This window comes from Chaetura pelagica, unplaced genomic scaffold (assembly GCF_000747805.2).
Source record: "Chaetura pelagica isolate M959 unplaced genomic scaffold, ChaPel_1.0 scaffold3, whole genome shotgun sequence".
Classification (NCBI taxonomy): domain Eukaryota; kingdom Metazoa; phylum Chordata; class Aves; order Apodiformes; family Apodidae; genus Chaetura; species Chaetura pelagica.
The window spans coordinates 9,830,956-9,852,322 of record NW_009952974.1 but is presented as its reverse complement, the minus strand read 5'-3'; the positions used below and the strand labels follow the sequence as shown (position 1 = coordinate 9,852,322).

Sequence of the window (21,367 nt, the reverse complement as noted above, 5' to 3'; positions counted from 1 at the left end):
TTGGCCAGAAAGGGAGTAATTCCCAAGTAACTAAGTTTTATACAAACAAGTAGCTGATCATACAGGGAAGTGAGAGGACATCATGCCTGAGCTACTGCAGACTTCCTTACATTGCTAGCAGTGGCTGCTTTATCAATCATCACCTCTGGCAGAAGCTGTCCAGTAGGTGACATCAGAGCTGGTGGCCCACCAACTAAAGAAACCACTCCATTGCAATCCACAGTGCTGTGCATCTTCCCATTTGCTGGAAGTGGAGGTGCTATCCTGGATGACCTACTGGCCTGACTAATGTTACTGTTGCGCCGTTCACCATGTCTGCGCGGCACAAAGAGGGAATCTCTTCTGCTGTCGTTGTCTTCAAAAGTGCTGTGCTCATCATCAGCGAAGTCATTTTCTGATCCTATATCCTTTGCTCGACCTCTGAAGCTGAAAAGACTTGTTCTGCTGTTGCGCCTTGGGGAAAACAGGGAGCCACGAATGCTCAGCAAAGACTGTAGGCAAATAAAAACAATGGTTATCAGATGAAAATTCTTTGAAATACTTTTTTCATACAGGGGAAAAATCCCCAGCATTAAGGTGTCTTAAAGCATAAGGTCATCTACAAAGAAATTAACTGGTACACCCCCCCTCATACACTTCCTTTGGATAGTAAACAAGGAGTACATAAGTGACAGACAAAGACTAGTTCTTTTACTACTTTGGATATATGAAATATATCAGTTTAATTAAAGAAAATGTTTGAAAGAATTGTTTCCTCTGCCATTCTGCCTGGGTTTTTTTACATACTGTTCATAAACTGAGTAAGCACATCTAGACACTATTTACCCCAGGTTGGCATTATTGATCTGATGGGCTGAGTAAATAAAAGTTTAGGCAAATTTCCTGTGACTCAGTCTGCATACAAAGGTAGCTCCCAAATACTGCCTCTTTAAAAAAAACCACATAATTTTTCATATATTAGCAAAGTAGGCTACAGTAAGGTTTTTATTTCTTTCTTAAAGTCTTACCTATCCTGAATATGTGAAGATATGCCTGTAATTTCCTATGAACAGCCTCACTAATCTTCATCATTTTCCTCATTTGAGTAAATGTCCTACTATCTTTTTCAGGATCAGAGTCAAAATAATGCTCTAATATTGCAAATAATCATACATGTTCTTAATTTTAATTCATATCAGTGATTCTCTTGACTTGATTTATCAGCATTAGCACCCAATTTCACCCAAGACTTCTAGGAACAGCAGAGATTATATATAACAAAGCAGCATCTTGTTTCTTTTCTGCAACTTATCTTTATGGACCTGATCCCCATTGTTCTAGGTACTGAAAAAGGCAGAGAAAGGCTCTCTGCAAATAACTTATCATCTAAATGTAACACAACAGATGGATACAAAAAGAAAGGGAATACAGTGAGGCAAAATCGATGGGTATGATAAACATTGGTCTCACCTGAAGTCACTTCCCTGTCAAGCTTTCTGTAGGCAGCATGGTAAAAGAGAGTTTTAAAGAGGGATTTGAGGAAAGCAATGAAGTGTTCTGTGGAAACTCATGGGAGCTTCTTCCAAGCATGAGGGACAGCATACCAGAAAGAGCTCAAAGAAACTAGCTTGAAAACTTAACAGGAGGTTAAGGATGCTGGCATGGGTCAGCCAAAGCTGGTACTTGAGATGTTTACTGAAAGTAGACAAGGTGGGTTGGGAAGAACTTTAGGCACAGTATGTTTAATGGTATTAAAAATATCTTTAGGTAGATATGTTTACTAGCAAATTAGGTTAAAGCAATGAAACAGGTTAGTGCTCTTTGCAACAACATTCTTGATGAATACAGGAGTAACTGGGACATGAAAAGAGGTCAAAGTTAAAAATGATTCACAGCTGTGGGGCCAGACTAGAGTTCAAAAATAAAGAAAATAAAAAGAGAGAGAGAGAGAAGGGAACTAGAAAAAGGTCTTGTAGAAATCCCTTAAACTGTCAAACGGGTAAAAGGGTCTTGTAAAACACAACTAAACCAGGAGAATTGACAAAATCATTACTGTTAGGAAGCATAATTGTTCAAGAAGAACATAATGGTCAGCTACATTGAAGGCAAGTGAAATGTCAAGGAAAATGTCAAAGATTAAATATAAACCAGAATTTTGTCTAGGAAAAGGTTATTAAAAACTGGTGAGTGGAATTTTTGTTTAATGGCTAGAACTGAGAGTGACAAGGAACTAGGGTTGGAAAACCAGAGGGGAGAGGATTGCTAGACTGTCATATTGAACAGCTGTAAATGAACTCAGAGATGGAAAGGTAAAAGAAGCAAGTTGTATAAGGAACGCTTCATTTCTTACAAGATGAATGAATTGAGCTGCAGTTGAATAAGGGAGCAGTTTGAATGAAGACACAATTAAGAATGTGCATCTGAGGGATCAGATGGGTCTTCAAGATGAAGTCAATGGATATATGTGTGAAAATTTGTATAAGGAACAGAATGAATCATGAAGTAATTTAGCAAAGTAGTCTTACAGAGGCTAGTTAGACAGTTGACAACATAAAACAGTGGTAAACCAAGGGGAGAAGGGGAAGGATGCAGTACTATTGAAAAAGAAAGTATGTTAGGAATGAGGAGTTAACTTGTCAGAAATAGGAAGCTAAAAACACCCCACCACACCACAGTTTGGTCTAAGGAGGACCAGAAGAAAATACTGGATAGAGTTCTGACCTTCTTTGAGAAGGGAAGCTGCAGAAAGTGATACAGGAAGAGAATATGGATGATCATGATTATTTAGGGATGAAACAGGCTTTTCAGACACTAATAGAAGAGGATTAAAAAGGAAGGAATTAGTTTAGTAATAATGACTAAAAAGAGGGAGAAAGAAAGTCATAATGACCAGGAAGAATAGAGAAGCTGAGGATAAAAGGAAGAAGCACATTGAGGCACACAAAGGGGCAGAAAAAGACAGAATGGATATGAGACCTGGACTTGAAGTGCTGAGGGGAGAGTTGGAGGTGGGGAAATGAAGAGGAGCTCTGAAAACTGTAGAAGGGATAATGTAACAAAGCTATCAAATGAAACAAATGTCTGGATGCAGATGGCATTCTGAGTCACTGGTGTTTCAATGTAAGAGAACACATGCAAGGACACATTGCAACAAATATTTCTACCTTTTTTAAGATAACACAATTAATAGTCTCACATAAATAAATTTGTCAAATTTCACATGAAGATTTATGTAATTTCTATTGGGTTTTTTGCAACCCAAATTTAGTATTTTTCTGACGTAAAACATGAAATTTCTTTGTATGTGTGCATCAAATTTTGAAGCCACTGATCATGCTGAATACATCCATCTAGATGGGGAGAAAGGTCCATTTTCAACAAGAATCTTGAAATGCAACTCATTTTAATTGATACACATTTTTATTTTTTCACACAAATTAAGGATAAAAACAAAATCTCTCAAATTCTTAGTTTCATCTTCAGCTGTAAGTATTAACATGGTCATACTTTGATTTAATAGTAAAGAATCTGTGGTAACTTTTGCAATAATTGACCAAACTACTTTACAGGGTTTTGTTTATAAGAGGACATAAAAAGGTGTTCAAGTGGTAATAATACTATGTTACCTGGTGTGGGGAAGAGAACCTCTTTTCGTATGTCAGTCTATTCCCCTCAATGGAAAAGCGGAAACCTTTCCTTTTGATGCTGTCCTCTGATTCAGATTTGTGAAATTCTTCCCCATCCTTCTCCTCGCCTTCAGACTGCTCTTTCTGCTTTTTTTTCTTTCTTCTATTCCTCCTCTCTTTAGCACTCTTTGAGCTCAGTTTTGATGCCTCAGAAGAACTTTCGGAGAATCCGCCCATTCCACCTACTCCACTATAGTCTCTTGAGTCAGCTGCTGCAGCTGCTGCTGCTGCCTATACATACAAGCACATATGCAATTTACATTTATACAAACACATCACTCGCTATTTTAAATTTCTTGCCATTCCTTAAAACATAATGACTTTGAAATAAAAGCAATGATTCCACTTCACTGAACCCAGCATATCATAAGAATATCATTTGTGAGATACCACAGGAACCATAACTTGTCACTGCTCTTTAAACCAGGAGTCAGAGTAGCCCAAGGGAAAACTGCCATCAGAGAGCCGAGTTAACAAGCATCTGGTTTAGACTGGAACATTACGTTGCAATAAATTTTTCCTCTGAAATACTATGTACAAGTAAGGAATCACATCTCAAACAACAGGAAAAATCCCTGTTCACAGGAAGCCACACAATTTTGCTGGATTTTTAATTCACTCTAGTCTATTAAAGATCTGGCATAACATTGTTTCTCTCAAATTTGCAAATCATAATCAGAGATTTGAGTTAAACTGCAGCCTAGTGACCTGTTGCTGTTTGAAGATTCAAACAATTGTGGAGAATTTAATAAACACTTATTTACAAGTGGTGGTAAAAAAAAGCTCCAAAACAACTAACAAACCAAGTAAAAAACCCCTAATTGCTCACTTCAGTCACGTGCTTACAGGGAAGACAAGCTCTATGTGGCCACATGAAAAACAGACATTATCAATTATCCTATTAAAAATTTCAGTGTTCAAAAAACAAAAAGGAATTTCAAAGCAATATGCAATCATTATGTCTGTACCACAGAAGCACTCTGTCCAGTTTGTCCACTTTTCCCAGTATTTTTTAGAACTGGAACACTACGGCTTTCTCCTATGAGAGCTGGGGAAGGAGTAGAAAAAGCCAAATGTTGCTGAAGCAAAGTACTTCTCCCACAGCACCTACAATAGTTTTGCTTTTGTGAGATCTGCTTATTTAAGTAACATCTCCATTTCACAGAATCACAGAATAGTTGCAGTTGGAAAGAAACCTCTAGAGGTCATAATGTCCAACTTCCTGGCAGAAGGGTCACCTAAAGCAGGTTGCCCAGGATCATGTCCAGATGGCTTTTATCTCCAAGGATGGTGGTTCCACAAGCACTCTAGGAAACTTGTTCAAGTGCTTAGTCAAAACAGTGAATCTCAATTTGAAATCTTCAATATGAAAACCCAGTATTTTAGCTTATTGGTTATAATTTTTGTCACAGATTAACAAGATTTCAAGCCATCAGAAAAAGTGCAATAAAAACATCAAAGATTTTTTGCAAAACAAAGGAATTTATAAGACTGGAAGTAATATATTGTTAGGAGTAGGGGAGTAAAAGTATTCTTATATGTGGATATAAATCATACAATCATAATCATGAATGAAGTGGGAATTTTACTTTACAGGGATACCTGAGCCTCCTCTTGTTGCTTTTTCAGTTGTTCCAGCATTTGCTGAAATTCTGCTTCTTTCTGTTCTGCTTCTTCCATGGTTGCTTGATTCTGTTCTTCATAGGCCATGGCAACCACAGCCAGGATCAAGTTGATCAGGTAGAAAGAACCCAGGAAAATGACCAAAACAAAAAATATCATGTAGGTTTTCCCAGCAGCCCGCAGTGTCTGGAGAAAAAGAGGTAACACACGTTTTTAGTAGACTTTTAAGTACTGTTGCATAATATGGTAGCATCTGTGTTATAATCTAGAAATGCATTATAAAATTACTTTGTTTCAGCACAAAATTCATTTGTTACTTTTTTCCATATCCAAACAGTATATATCCTGCCACACGTGCAAAAAAAAAAAAAAAAAAAAAAAAAAAAAAAGTTTTGTGTCTATTATGATCAAGGTAAATAAGATTCTGTAGCTTGGATACTTCAGAACTTCTACCAATGAGAATCTGTGGTAGCAGTTGCTGCCCCACTATACATACGTAATATAGCCTTTAATTCTTACAGCAGTGGGGCCACTAACCAGCATCTTACCTTCTTATCAGTCCCAAACTACAATGCCACAGAGGCAGTGCAGTTTACAAAATGTCACTCTGCAACACATTACTGTCCTTCAGCTTAAGAATATGTGCAGTTCAGGGACAAGACGAAACCTTTTCAAAGACAACATAATTGTACTAAACTGCAAATCACTTTAGCATCTATTTACAGCATGTTTGGGGAAGAAGCTTTAACAAATTAAGTGCATTTACTCATTTGTGAAAAGAAACAATAATGCTTAACCACCTTCATAAAACAGGTATTTCTTATTATGCATCTGGGTAGGACATTGGAACCCAAATAATGAACAAGACCCCTGTTGTTTTATACAGCTTACATATATGAAATAAAAGATGATTTCTGTCCCAAAGGCCTTTAGGGACACGTGAATGAAAATAACTATGCAAGTACTATGTAGTAATGGTATTGGTGATGGTGCTGTTTATTTTAATAAGTCCTCACCAGCTGGTAAAGATTCTCCCAAAAGTCCTGAGTCATCAATCGAAACAGTGACAAGAATGCCCAACTGAATGTATCAAAACTTGTGTAGCCATAGTTGGGGTTTCTACCAGCTTTCACACATATATATCCTTCTGGACATTGACTACAAAAGAAGAGGAAATGCTATTTTTAACAACTACTCTAAATTATGAAATGCTATAGTAAATCACAAAATTGTTCAGGAGTATCAGTTGCTAAAGAAATGAAAAATAATAAAAATTTTATTCTACATACCTAAGATAAAAATATTTCTCTTACTGGTTTTAATTTTTAAAATTCCATTTCCTAATGATATTTCAATGCTTTAATAGTGTAACTTATAGTAAGCTACCCTTCCCCGCAATTTGTCACATCAACACATCTCACCAGGACAAGAGAAGAAAGACAACTAGCATGGCTGATTATAAACAGTTATCACCAAGCTAGCAGTAACATTTATGCACATAGCATTCACATGGTTACCTTCACAGAATTACCCTAAAAATGCTGAAGAAAGCGCCTGTGTAAACTCAAATCACATAGATGGTTATATTTATGTATAGCTTCAATTGCAAACACTGGCAATTTGCTAAAACTACAGTACAGTTGGTACTAAAGTTTACCACCTGAGCTATTCTAAGTAGCTGATTATTTTTTCTTGATGCATAATGAAAAGTGACGACTGTTTTCTTACCCTGCATCTGAGCTATTGCCACACAGAAGAGCATCATTTTGTCCTTCCAAAAAGTAGAAATGACCTGTTTTTAAAAAAAATAAATTAAAAGGTGATGATAAAGGCGAAGAAAGAAACAACCAGAGCTAACACATGGTTTTACTGCAATATGTAATGATTAGGAATGAAAAAAGCATGGAAAATACTGTTTTGGCAGGAAAAAGCCTGTCTATAGAGTCTTGAAGTTAGCTTTTCTTTAGAAAATAAAAAGGTAGTGGTATGGCCAATTCTCAGCAACCTACCCAAATACATAAAATACAATGGGTGGATTACCAAATTCTGTGTATCAGCAAATGAGTGAACAAATACCACAAAAACAAGTAAAAGGATGAGGGTGATTCCCTGCCATATATTTTGTTATATACCACTTAGTGTTATGAATGTATAATTATTTATTACATAGTTACTTGAATGTTACTCGAAAAACTGCTGAAATTTTTGCAGCCTGAAAACACAGTACAACACGCACAAGAGATTGCTAAATGGATCTTTACTTGAGCAGCTTAAGAAACAAACAAAAAAAGAAAACAAAAAATTACTACACTATATTCTATAGCAGAGAAATGTACTGGAAGTATCTATATTTATTTTGTTAATAGGCTAATTATCAAAATGAGGTAAAATATAACTTCAAGAGATAAAAGTCTTAGAAGCCCAGACGCACTCTTTTGTTTACTTTGTTCTGCTTTGAGGCAGAAAGGGAAAACCAGTTTGCTGTCAATTACTAGTTTGGGATTCTTATGGTAAAATGGGAATCTCTAGTGGAGATTTTTGGGTCAGATGGCTTATTAAGCTAAAGTTGCCAAAATTAGGTACGTTCTGGCTGTTCCCAGGAAGCAGATGGTTCCTTGAGATTCACTGCCAGCTGGCATAGACAAGCTTAGATGGCATGAACTAACTGAGGGCTAAAGCTAAAGAGACAAGCAGGGAATTGCAACCAGTTCCTATCAACTGTTTCTGCTTTGTCACCACCAGTATACACTAGAGACAGCATAAAATGTTTATTTTAAAGAGAGAGATTATCTGCATAACTTGTACATCTGCAGTCTGTTCTCAGATACCAGATCAGAAAACAGTGGATTTTCATACATTCTGGTGTCCACATAGTCATGCCTGCCCCATGAGAGATCTAACTCCTACTTAAATACCTTCAAAAGTTTTAAGATGCAGATAGGCATCAGGCTAGATTTTCAGAATTGTCTGTGGGCCTAATTCACCTTATGTGGCACAGCTCCTTCTCTGGTAAGCAGACCTTCTTGTAAACTACCCAGTCAGCTCAGCTCTCAGCCCACCATTTTGGAAGACATTAAAATAATAAATTTACAATAGAAATATTACAAAGTAATAATTAATATAAGTTTATAAACCATGTGCCATATATAAGACCCTTCCTTAAACTTAAACTGCCAACTTAAAAACTGGACATCAGTCATGGGTAAAAGTCAGACACGACATTCCATAAGCAAATAATAGAGATATGTTCTGACTGGAATCATAACAAAATACCGGAAAGAAGACTCTGAGAGAGTAGTTGCCAGTGGCCCAATGTCAATTTGTAAGGGCATCTTTCTGAAGATCCTCCATGGATCTGTGCTACACATGTTTTTCATAAGAAGTTTCATTACCAATTCAAGACATGATAACAGAAAAAAAAATTGCATTGAGTATTCTGAAGACATCAAGCTAGAAGAGAAGATGATTGAAATTTGGAATGACCTTTACAAATTGACAAGCTGCTCCAAAAGCAATTGGATTTATTTCAACAGAGACAAGTGGAAAATGCAACAATTGACAAGGCAAAATGAAATACGTAAATGCAAAAAAGACAAGATCTGGCTACAGCCACTGCAGTGACTGTCATGAACCGCAAGTTGACTGTGAATCAACAATACAGTGTTGAAATAAAAAAGATGTAATTTTGAGATGTGTTAATAGGAACATTGCCTATGTGGCACATGAGGTAATGACTTCTAATTTGTACCTTTATTAGGAGAGTAAGTGCCAGATTTGAGCATTGAATTAAAAAAAAAAAAAAAAGCACACACAAAAAAGGCTAAAAATCCCACCAAAACAAAAAACCCAAACAACAAAAAACTCCAACAAATTCCCAGACTAACTGGAAAGAGTCTAAGGAAAAGAAAAACATGATAGAATGTAGATAGAAAAAGCAAAGCAAGGTGGGTGTCGGTCTCTTCTCTTAATTCACAAGAAATAGGACAAGAGGAAATGGCCTCAAGTTGCCAGAGGAGGTTTAGATTGGATATTAGGAAAATATTATTCACTGAAAGGGTTGTCAAGCACTGGAACAGGCTGCCCATGGAAGTGGTGGGGTCACCAGCCCTGAGGGCATTTAACAGACATGTAGATATAGTGCTCAACAACATGATTTAGTGGTGGACACTGCAGCGTGCTAGGTTAACTGTTGGACTTGATGGTCTTCAAAGTCTTTTCCAATCAAAACAATTCTATGATTCAATAAAGACTAATGTAAAAAAGTCTATGATAATCTTATTTCTAAGTCTACAGGAGTAATAATATATTCAAAGTGAAACTATGAATATTTAGGTCAGATATTTAGAAAAAAAAATTGTTTCTGTGATGTACTGCCAGAAGTGGCTAAAAGGAAATGAAATGGAATCTGTTTTTCAGGTTTTTTTAAGAATAGGTTACCATCCAAAATCTCCAAGATGACATTCTATGGTACTAGAAACAAGCTGAGATGATATAATAAGATTACAGCCAGTGAGACATGGATCCAAAAGCATTTAGCTGTTAAACTGAGGTTTCTTGAAGTTAAAACCCTAAAGACACTAAGATAAATTGGGGAGACCGAAGCTATTTACCATTATCAGAGACAAAGTGGCAGTTTATTACAGATATCTTCATTGTTGTTCTATCTTAATTTTAAAACAATTTTTGTTAACGCAATAGTGACATTAACCAATTAAAGTGGTGAAAATACTGTATTATGAGGTACAAAGCAAATCAAAATGCTAATTTCTTGATTGTGTGAGAGCACACAAAGGCAGGTCTGTGCTGTGGATGGAAGTGTGGTGCAGAAATGCTCACCAAGTCCCAGAAGAAACAATGCAACTGCATTTTCATGCTATGCAGGATTCATGAGCTACCTGATGTTCAAATGTGGATTTATGAGGGTGGGTATTATCTTGTACTAATGCAGCCATACAATTTCAGATCCCATATCAGAACTGTCACATTATTTCAGGATCTTAAAGCTAGCACAGAAATTTCTGCTTTGTGCCATGATATGGATTTACTCCAAAAGTCATATTCAGTAAAATGTAAAAAGGTATTTTGGTACCTAGTACAATATTAAGAGTATGCTAAACTACATTATGAGTGTTCTTTTGCTTACTATACAAAACAAGTGCTTTTCTGTCTCTTGGCCAGATTAGACCATTTTAATTGCAATAGAAAGATACTGATGCTTTTGCACCTATTTAAAAATATTTTTAAAACCCACAATGTAGTAAATTATATAGTTAACTCTTACTTCTGTCTTCGATGTACTCATCCCAGTTAAACGTTGTCATTGTTGTATTAATAAATGTACCATTTTCACCTACAGAGCTATTAAAGTAGGAAATAACAGTTGTTTCAAAAGTAGAATTGTCTGGAGGCCACTGCAGGCATTTATTCCTCAAGTTGCCCATGAACAACTGCAGCCCTATTAGTGCAAATACGCTCAGACAAAACACAGTCAGGATCGTAACATCTGAGAGCTTCTTCACGGATTGAATTAGGGCTCCTACAATAGTCTTCAAGCCTGCAAAGAGAAAATATTTTTATTTGGATGTTAAATAGCTACTAAACTCACAAAAAATGTAGTGTGATTTTTCCTGACAAGATAAAGATTTCATGCAAAATGAGAACTAAATGGGACTTATATTTGTGATACTATTTTTTTTTTTGTAAAAAGCTTAATTACTTATGAAGATGAATGAAAAGCTGTAACTTTATCTTATTTTATAGTGTACAGAAATAAAAAGTAGAAAATACCAAACACATTGGTTTATGCCAAAACAAGTGATTTTATTGTTCATGCTGTATTTCAACCCTACATTGAAAAGCAGTTTTCTTTTGCTGATGCTTCTTGCCCAAACCTTTCTTACATGAACCTTTTAAAAAGTATTCTGCATTAGTAAACCAATGATAGAGATATTATAAGTGCATATTTGAAAGATAACCTCATAATAATGTTCTCACAATATAAGAGGGGCAATGGTTTGGAGAAGAAAGACATCCTTAAAATAATACCCCATGCATGGCCCATGCTATCCTTCAGAGTTTAACTTTTTATACATGACTTAAAACTGAATTAAGTTGCTACATCAAGTGCCTGCAATAAATGATAAAGTTTGCATCAGTATGAAAGCTTAAAATTAACTTATATTTAAAACAAGTAAAGGAAAGCTTGATGTCATAAGATGCAAATCACATAGGCTGTTTACTGCAAATCTCATGCAAGAATTTGTTAAACTCAAAGGCTGATTTTTTTACAAGAAAATATAATAAATACAAGAAAAGCAAGAATCAATTTAAATAAAATTACATGGCTTGATTCCTGCTTTTTTCTTTTTTTTGTTAACAATGTGTAGCAAACAAGGCTTATGCTTTAAAAATGAGAGTACAGCCTTTATAGAACAAAAGTCAGCCTCGGTGTTTAACCTCGCTCTCACCTGGAATGACTGATATTGTTTTCAAAGCTCGGAGAACTCTGAATGTTCTCAACGCTGAGACATTGCCCAGGTCCACAAACTCTGTCACATATCTGTAATAGGGGAGTTCACACACAAACACAATGACAGCACACAAATAACAGCTGGAGATACAAGGGGCCTAACACCTCACACCAACTACTTCTTACCTGGAATTACAGAAATAGTTTTCAAAGCTCTCAATACTCTGAAAGTTCGAAGAGCTGAAACATTGCCTAGGTTTACAAATTCTGTTACATACCTGTAGAATTAAATCACAGTTACTCAGAATTGAGGCAGATTTTATCCTATTTGCTTGGGTCTTTGATCAAGACCTCTTCACCATTCACTGTATTTTGCCTGTGTTTTAAATATGCTTCTGACCTTAAAATTAAATTTTATCAAAATAAACTACATTGACTTCCTGGTTGAAACGTAATATGGTCAGTATATAGCAAGAAGTCAAAAGGATTCCTTTAATTCTGGTTTGCAGAAGGGAGACAGGATATGAACAGTTCAGGCTGATAGCATTCACAATCCTAATGGGCTGGCACACCATGCTGGCCTCTGCAGCACATGCTTAGTTAGAAATACTAAAATGTGTAAGAAGAGGCAGAAGAAACATATTGAAACTGCAGGAATTCCAGGCTCCAAATGTTCTGGCTGACAAAATATGAGGCAATTTTTAGTCACTGATTTCATGCTATCAAAAAATTTTTTGTTAACAAAAAAGACTTACGCAAATGTAATGACGGTGAAATCAAGCCAGTTCCATGGGTCTCGAAGAAATGTAAAATCTTCTAGACAGAAGCCTCTTGCAAGAATTTTAATAAGTGATTCAAAGGTATAAATTCCAGTGAATGTGTATCTGAAGAAAATACGCAAGACAGAGTTTGCAGAATAACACAGGTTAGCTTTACACATTATGCTCTCTAGTTGCTTTATTCTCATTTTCTTCTCTTTAAGTGGCATAAGAATTCAATGGAAGTTACAAGCAACTTTAAGCATCTGCACAATTTATACCAAAAAAGGAATCAAATTATGATTAAAAGACTAAATAACAACCCATAGATTAAGATCAAATTCTATAATGTGTACCAATTCCTGGTTACTTCACTGGTGCATGTTTTCATTCAATCTGAATCCATGTTATAACAAAATATATAGATAGTTTCTTCCAGATTATACATTTCCTTCTTAAATGTTATTTTATGCTGAAATGTTGCTCTGTTTCATGAGCTGGCAACACGTCAATCCTCATTGACCTTGTTACAGCGTAGGTGTATCCACTACCCTATCTTCAGCAAGACAAGTAAAGTACTGGAATGACACTAGTGTTTTTAGATGAAAAGTCCAGTGCAACCAAAATTACTTGCAAACACCAACAAAGTTCAGATACTCATTTTGACTAAAAAATGTGGTTGAAATGTAAAAAGTAAAAATATTTTAATTCTGGCATTCTGTGTAATTTCAGTTCTCCATGTCTAAATTACATAATCTTGAACTTTAATTTATATCTTTAATGGAAAGTTTTCAAAATGAAGTGCTTAGAAGACTTGAACTGGTTTTCAGAATTGACTCAACCTGAAACCAATTTTTCCAATATAAAACTACTAAAAAATTTATTTGTTGCACAACTTTACTCAACAGATGAGGAGGATTTCTGTTGTATATCTGAATGGCAAAATCTAATTATATCAAGAAATATTCAAGCTAGCTACCTTTAGTCGTAAATATTTACTATATGCTAGACATCCTGAATACATGTATGTTCCTACTGGACACAAAATGAGGATGCTCCCACTGACTTTAATAGCCCTAAGATTTACCATTTGATTACTGAAGATGAAACATAAAACCCAAAGACGCTAGCAACGAAGAAGAAGCAAAAGCATAACCTGCTATTGTTAAAATGAAGCCCCATGTTTCACACTGTGGTTTACAGCCTTGAAACTAATGCCAAATATGCACCAACTGTATATCAGCACCAAGAAGTTGAAATCATATTGAACCTTTTCTCTTCCTATGGAAAGATTATGCAACTACTTAAATACTTTTTTAATAGCTTACTTTTCATACAAGCTTTCCATTGTTGGATTGTCTTTGGTAAAAGAAAGCTGCACTATGGTGAACACAGACATCCATTAGACAATTCCTTTATCTATAATGGCTATTGCAATAGAGATGGATGATTTCTGCACAGATGTAACATAGAATGAAGTGGAAATACTTATAATCCAGTTTTTTGCATGGTTATAAGACTAGCTTCTCTTCTTACATTCCTCATCTAGCACTGCAAACAGAGGACAGGCACTGAACAACTTGCAATAAGGGAAGTGTTGTAAAATACATGTATTTAATATTACACAGAAAAAAACTAGCATTAGAATAGCTATTGAAAGGACATGCCAACAAAGTAGTTGCTGCCAGTGGATGCCATCCTAAAATAAAGTATAGCAGTTTATTTCAGATTACTGATTATTATTAAAAGAAAATCCACATAACTTACTCTACATTCTTTGTCCAGTCTGGAGGGTTACTCATGGTCATAAATACACAGTTGGTCAAAATAGTGCACATGATTAGCATGCTGAATAATGTAGGTTAAGAGTTAAGGAATGTAAGCCAGAAAATCTCATAAAAAGAGTATCAAATAACATGCTGCTTTGGCAGATTTCCACTATCAGGAGTAATTTATCCCTCCACTGCTCTGTTAACACTCAGGGAAAAGTCCTGAATATGCAAAAGTATCCAAAGTCACATCTTTAAAGCTAAAAGAGAACAATTACATTCTAAAAGTTAGAAAATCTGAAAGACAGTAAAAAACCTCAACCCTTAGTTTTAAGAATACCTTAGGTTATTTTTTCTTTTGAACAAAAATGTGAAAGTTTGAAATAGTAGCATTTACTGGAATAACACAAAAAAGCTTTTTTTTTTAACGATCTAGGCAAATCTGATCAACTTCATTAATACAAAACAGTGAAAAATACATTTTTTTTCACTCTTACGTTAGACCATAAAATGTGGCTTGTATCAACATTTTTGCTTATCATTGCAATACATGTATTGAAAGCTATATATCACATAGAGGGAGAGAGCACGGGAAATTTTAGGGAGAAAATTATTTCATTACTGTTTGCTTTATATATGACTTTTGCAATACAAACACTGGTGGAGAGGAAGGCACATGATATTCTTAAAAAAAAAAAAAAAAAAAAAGGAAAAAAAAAAGAAAATATCTATAAAGAATTCCAGAACAGGTACAAGTCATAAATAATTTCATTTAAAAAAAAAAACAACTGTTCTGGATCTACAATCCTCCCTTCAGGACTGATAACATTCTCCTTAGAAATGAACATTGTAACCAAATGAAAACCACACAGACGATGTGCAAGATGTCCACATGATGGCACCATCACCCAAAACTAAGAAGTGGACGAATCTCGATTTTGAGAAAAGCTTTGGTTTCTGTAACTAAAACGCAAGTTCACACGGTGCTCCTAAGTAGAAATTGGAGTATAATGGGGTGTGAAGTCCTGTGAGGTTGCCCTCACAAAGTTTTCTTTGCATGTCTACATTAATGAAAAAAAGACCAAACAACTTCAAGTATTGGTAAATACCTCTGCCTTCTGAACTGCTGAACAAGTGAGGTATTACATTCCACAGTTCTTCATGTTTTCTGCTCAAAAAACATATTCCAAATCCTTTATTCAGGATCGAACTTCTCCCTATGCAGTTCATATATAAGTGGAGTAGAAGACAAAGAAAGCTATTTAAAAAACCCCCAACAAATAGAAAAATTCTGTTTCAAGAGTGTTTCACAACCCTGTATTTTACACAGGCTTTCAAAAACCTTTTTGATTAAATGCCCTCTCAGAGTTGCAAATCCTCCTTATTCTTTTACCAGTGGAGAAATAACTAGAATACATCTTTCCACAGTTTTAAACAACCTTTTTTAACATTCTGATCTTGGTGACTCTTAGCTTGTCTCCACCATCTCTGTCCCATGAACTTCCCTTATTCCCTGTAACTAAATAATGCTCTTAGGAACATCATATAGTTGACAAATAATTATTGCTAGTGACATCTGCTGCAAGCAAATACAAAACAGGCAACATAGCGTCATAATTGGTCCAGGACTTAAGAGGGTGGCTACCAAGAATTTGGGACTCCCTATTTAGAAGGAGTCACGTGGAAAAGGGGCAACAGGCACTGCTGCTCCTGGGGAGATTCCGACTGAACACAAGGGGTAAATTTTTCACCATGAGAACAATCAAACATTGGAATAATCTCCCAGAAGATATGGTAGATTCCCCCACATGGGGCAGTTTTAAGTCTCAGCTTGAAAGGGTGCTGAGCCATCTCTACAAATCTATTACGTAGAAAAGTTGGACCAGATGATCCTTGAGGTCCCTTCCAACCTGGTATTCTATGATTGCTTCTGAAGTAATTTGTATGTCAGCCATTAATAACAGCCTGGGAAGGCAATGGCACGACACATTCTGGATGTCATCTCTAAACACACTGAAGAACAGGAAGTTATTGGGAGTGGTCAACATGGATTTACCAAGGGTAAATCATGCTTGACCATCTGCTAGCCTTTTAAGATGACATAACTGGTTGGCTGGATGAGGGGAGATGTCATCTACCTTGACTCCAAGCAAGTCTTTTGACACCGTCTCCCATACCATGCTCATTAGGAAACTGAGGGAGTGATAATTTAGCCTTGCAAATCTCTACCTGCAATGTGGAAATCTCATGACCCACCTGAAGACTGAAATTAAAACATCTACAAGATTACAAGTGTGTAATGCAATAATGATCAAGAAATGAAAGAGACATGAAAGATGCATATAGGACTAAGAATGCATAATAAAACAAGAAACCTAAGTTGTTTTATCCATCTATCCTTCAGCAGTTGAGATCTGAATCAGAAAACAAAAAGGAGTAATGCATCTGTATTTTCACTAAATGTTCATGCAAACACTAACCTGGGATCAAAGTGTCAATGAAGAAGTGAAAGTGTTTTCAGCTATGTATCTGCAGTTCATAAAAAATGTGGAGGAGGGGGGAAAAAAGATGTTATGATTATAGGAAAAATGAGGGAAATGGAAAAATAGGTGGGGGAAAAAAAAGGCACAGGAAGAAATTTTAAAGGATGATGACTGGTTGTCTGGCTTCTGATATTACTATATTAAGATGCAGCAATGAACACATGTAAAAAGGGAATAAGAACAGAAGACAGAAATAGTAGAAAGACGAGGGACAAAGCACTATAGATAATATCAATCCTGGTACATGTGCCTGAGAATGATTCAAATACCAACTAACATCTCAGTCACTACAGTTTTAGACTAACCACTTAAAAAGGATATGAATGTACCAAAATCTTAATAGCTATTTTTCTAAGAGGATTGAAAGGAGTTAACATGTACAGAGCAGAGGTGGCACTGAATCGGAATATTGCCTTCCCTTTATTCAATACTATAAAGGTCTGGAAAAAGAAATAGAATAAAAATTAGTATTTAAAATATAACATGTTATAAATTCAAATCACGAAACATTTTCATTTAATAATTAATCATATTTGGTCAAACTCTTTTTCCATTAACACCTCCCTCAGATTTACAATTGCCTTGTCCAGCACATAGAGTTCAGCCAAATTACTAAAAATAGCATTGAATTAAAACATTGGAGTAAGTTTATTTAGAAATCATAAGTAATCTTGATATTGTTAGCTAGAAAACAATGATATATAAGGTACTGATTTTTGTAATATTAAAAGAATTATTATACTTTTTGTACCTTATATACACTAAGGAATGCAACTTAAAAAAAATAGAGCCATTAAAAATTCAGCATTCCCTGAATAAAATAACCAGCACTGATTATCACATCAAAGTACTAAGACAATAGCAGTGCAAAGTGATCTGAATTTAAAGAGGAATTTTCATGAAAATTGAGTATGTTCAATAACCAGTTTTTCAACATAATGTTAATATTCTGAGTAGATTTTGCTGTACTTTTGGAAAAGAATCAAGTATTGCTTCTCTTTTCAACAATTTCTTCTGAGTTTCATACCTGCAATTCTGTCTGTTTTTCTTATATCATGCTTTACTTTTACCTAATACAGAATTTGATAATCCATATATTTTCAGTCTCTCCAGCTTCAGCAATAACTCATGCATACTAGCAACATTTAAAAAAGCACTTATAAATGTAATAGTTCTCTTAAAACCTAGAAATAAAGAAAAACAAAGCCTTTATTTAAAATGTACCAAGTTTTAAAATTATTTATATTGCCATGGATTTGGGGAAATTTGTATGTATCATCTCTCCTTTCTACACATAGGTGAAAGTTCATGCTCATTGAAAGTAAGTGGATCTAGCTAGCATTGTGGTAGCCCTAAAAAGCCCAAAGGGAATATAAGCCATGCAAAACTGGAGCACTGCCAGTAGCCATGATCTGCCTCAGCTGGAATCAGAGGGCAGCAGTTGTAGAGATTATGCTGTACTTTCTGAGCAGGTGTGCCAAATACAGCAGCTGAAATCCTGAAAAACATGCATCCCCCCTGCCTAAAATAATAAATTTCAGCTCCTCCAAACTGAACATACTTACATTCCTAGATATCCATTGATTCTCAAGCTGTACTTTGGTCCTTTATCGTAGAGGAGAAAGGATTGGTCTGTAATGTACTATCATTGCAACCATTGCTTTTCAACTCTATTGCTGTTTTTCATGGAGTTCAAGAAAATCTGCCCTCAAATCAGAGTTTTTCATAAGTATTCAGTTCTCTTCACTCTGACAAAACCTCCGATGAAACATCATTTGTGTGATGCTGACTCATCAAATCATATTAAAAAATTAAAATGGAGCCTGGCCTAAAAAAGGATGTTCAAAGGTATGCAAAGAATGCCATGAAAAGTGATAGGAGAAATCACTATTGTAATGCATATATAGTTTGGAGTCTTGCATCTCCCACTAGAAACCATGATGCTTTTGCAAATGATCACAACTGCCACGCACTTCTCAATCAGGAACAAACAATTCACCAGGATTTTACTCTGTATCCACAGTTAATTGGAAAATTACTTCTCTAGTTTTCAAAGCTTGATAATACATGTGCTAACTTCAGGATTTTCAGCACTGAATTTTGATTTTTACTACTGTAGAACTAGGAAAGAAGGAAGGAAAAGGGTCAGCACTTTGACCCAAATTCCATTTGCCTTACTTCCAGATTTCAACAGGGTAAATCACTTGAGTAAAGAGAGCAGACATAATATTTAATTGAAAAACTTATTTTCAAATTTAACTCATGATTCTCCATAGCATGAATTGAGTTATAAAAATTCTGCAATTAACATTTAAGGTTCTAAATTTTTTTAAGCTGTTCTCTCTTCTTAGTTTATCACAGTATGCCTCAATACATAAGGAATGAGGTATACCCTTTACCCATGCAGAAAATATCTTAATTTGTGGGTTTTTACTTATTTCAAGCTTCACTCCTAACAATTTTTAGGGGTTTTCTTCCTTTTTCTTTGAAGTAGCTCTTTTGCTTTCATGTTGTGGGTTTTTTTTGTTTTGTGGTTTGCTTTTTTTTTAATTCATTTGTTTTTATTCAGTAGCTAATTTCCACAGGAAAGAAAAGAAAGCACAAGAAAAAAATTACGAAACAGAAAAATAAACTTAAAAAATCAATAATTTCTTCTTTACTGGTAGAATAATGATGGTGTAATACATATGATGCCAAAATCTGAAGGATTGGAATTCTGGAGGACATCAGGCCATCTGGTCAAAAGTCTACAGTTCAGCACTTTTGTGCTTGGACACAACAGTTGTTGGCATTACTTCAAACAAAAAGAAAATACATGGGTTGATTTTTCAAAAAAAAGTCTGTAAAATATATATTTTAATAACATAATCTTCTTTGACACTGCATGGGGAATTCCTACCTCTTCTTCATTTATTTCCTTTTTTAAACACTTCCTCTTTGATAACAATCATAAAACAATATAAATCTGGATATGAACAATTTTTCACCCAGACAATTTAACTTGGATATATGGATGCCTCTACTGAGTAAAAAAATGGAAGAGAAAGATCTTTGGTATATCCTGACTTCCCTGTCCTCCCCAGCAACAAGAGAAAACAACCTTGACTTTTCACTTGACAGTGAAGAAAGCTACCAAGAAGGTATTTAGCTGCCTTTGAGATGGGTTTCATAGTAAAGATCTGCTCCTTTCACATCTATAATACAGCAAGTAACAAAATGATAATTCTAAGTATAACTCCTGTGCTACTTCCTCAATTCTCTTCTGTACAAAACACTGAAAGTTACCCATTTTTGTAAAAAGCAAGGTATATTAAAATGAACCTAAATGCATATTCTATGTATAGATCAGGTCCCACAAACGTTTATTTCTAACTTATTTTCTTACAATTGAGATTTCTGCCAATGAAACCAGCTACTGGAAGAATGTATTACATGTAAAGTAATGGTCCAAAATATTGGAAATACTGTGCCTTTGAGAGGGTTTGTTGTATTTTAATCTTCTTGAAGTCTGAAACAAAAATAGAACACACTCACTTTTTTATTGATATAATATGGGTCCAGGTCTTCCAAGGGCTCTGACACCATTCCTGGAGGTATGTCGCCGTAAATAAATGGCAGCGTCTTCCCTGCCTCCAAGTCGCTGTTTGGCTTTGGACCATCTTCATCATCATCATCTTTACGTTCCTGTTTGGATTTTTTAGCTTTTTCTTCATTGACACGCTGCTCAATAGCGGCAAGGGATTCTCTTGTGAAATAGCGGAAGCTGTCAGGTCCTGGTGGTACCAGCACTGATTGTGCCATCTTTTCATCCTGCACCTCTTAATTACTGCTTAGCCTCTCTCATAAAAATGTGCTAAAAATTAAAAAAAACATAGAAATAAATTAGAGCAACAGAAATATCTACAAAAAAGGTATAGGTATACACTTCCCTAGAATTTCCTGTGCAACATATTGTTAAATTCAGTAATTATCATCCAAGAGGTGGTCGCTGTGAAATGTTTTCGTTTGTCTTTATTTCAAGACAAACCATTTTCCTTTGCAGCTGGCCTGTTAGAGCTGTCTTGAAGGTATACGTTCTCAAGATATGTAGTTGAAAATTCATTTAATGCTTGTGATGATAAATTGCCAATTCTACAGACTGTATTAAAAAAAAGTCATATACAATACAATAAAATCTTCTTGCCTTTATCCAGGGTAGTGCTATCCATTCCCATGAATAAAGTAGAGGATATTTTCCACCACATTCCATGTGAGGAATCAACAGCTCTGTAGTGTTTCTGGCTTGGCATTGAGAAGTGAGACTCCAGACAATTCATCTCTGTTATTATGAAAGCTGCACCTTGAAGCAACCCTCCTTCTAGCTAGAGGGACCAGAAATTACTCTTAGAATCCACTACTGCCATTTAGGACCAGAGGGATCAGCTGAAAGCAATGCAAGATGCCTCTTCTATTTAGATACAAATATGCTGCCTTTGCAGAGCTGCCAGCTCAGGAAACAAGGTTCAGGCATAAGCACCTGTATTCGGAACCCCTGCCTGGC

At 35.5% G+C, this 21,367-nt stretch overlaps 1 protein-coding gene across 7 annotated transcripts in view; it reads right to left on the bottom strand.

Annotated features, from left to right (window-relative positions):
- LOC104387365 (sodium channel protein type 2 subunit alpha) overlaps positions 1 to 20,628 on the bottom strand; it is a 55,429-nt gene extending 34,801 nt beyond the window's left edge. Inside the window, exons 1-11 of one of the 7 annotated variants that reach the window (XM_009996109.1) lie at positions 20,362 to 20,628; positions 17,149 to 17,267; positions 14,283 to 14,372; positions 12,513 to 12,641; positions 11,944 to 12,035; positions 10,570 to 10,842; positions 7,017 to 7,080; positions 6,305 to 6,446; positions 5,268 to 5,474; positions 3,606 to 3,896; positions 111 to 491 (exon numbers count right to left, since the gene is read on the bottom strand). In XM_009996109.1, coding sequence (XP_009994411.1) covers positions 111 to 491; positions 3,606 to 3,896; positions 5,268 to 5,474; positions 6,305 to 6,446; positions 7,017 to 7,080; positions 10,570 to 10,842; positions 11,944 to 12,035; positions 12,513 to 12,641; positions 14,283 to 14,372; positions 17,149 to 17,267; positions 20,362 to 20,628 — 2,055 coding nt within the window. Of the gene's footprint in view, positions 1 to 110; positions 492 to 3,605; positions 3,897 to 5,267; positions 5,475 to 6,304; positions 6,447 to 7,016; positions 7,081 to 10,569; positions 10,843 to 11,755; positions 11,848 to 11,943; positions 12,036 to 12,512; positions 12,642 to 14,282; positions 14,373 to 17,148; positions 17,268 to 20,361 lie in introns of all 7 variants that reach the window. The other 6 variants (XM_009996112.1, XM_009996115.1, XM_009996108.1 and 3 more) reach the window with 6 other exon arrangements.
- Between the last annotated feature and the right edge of the window lie 739 nt (positions 20,629 to 21,367).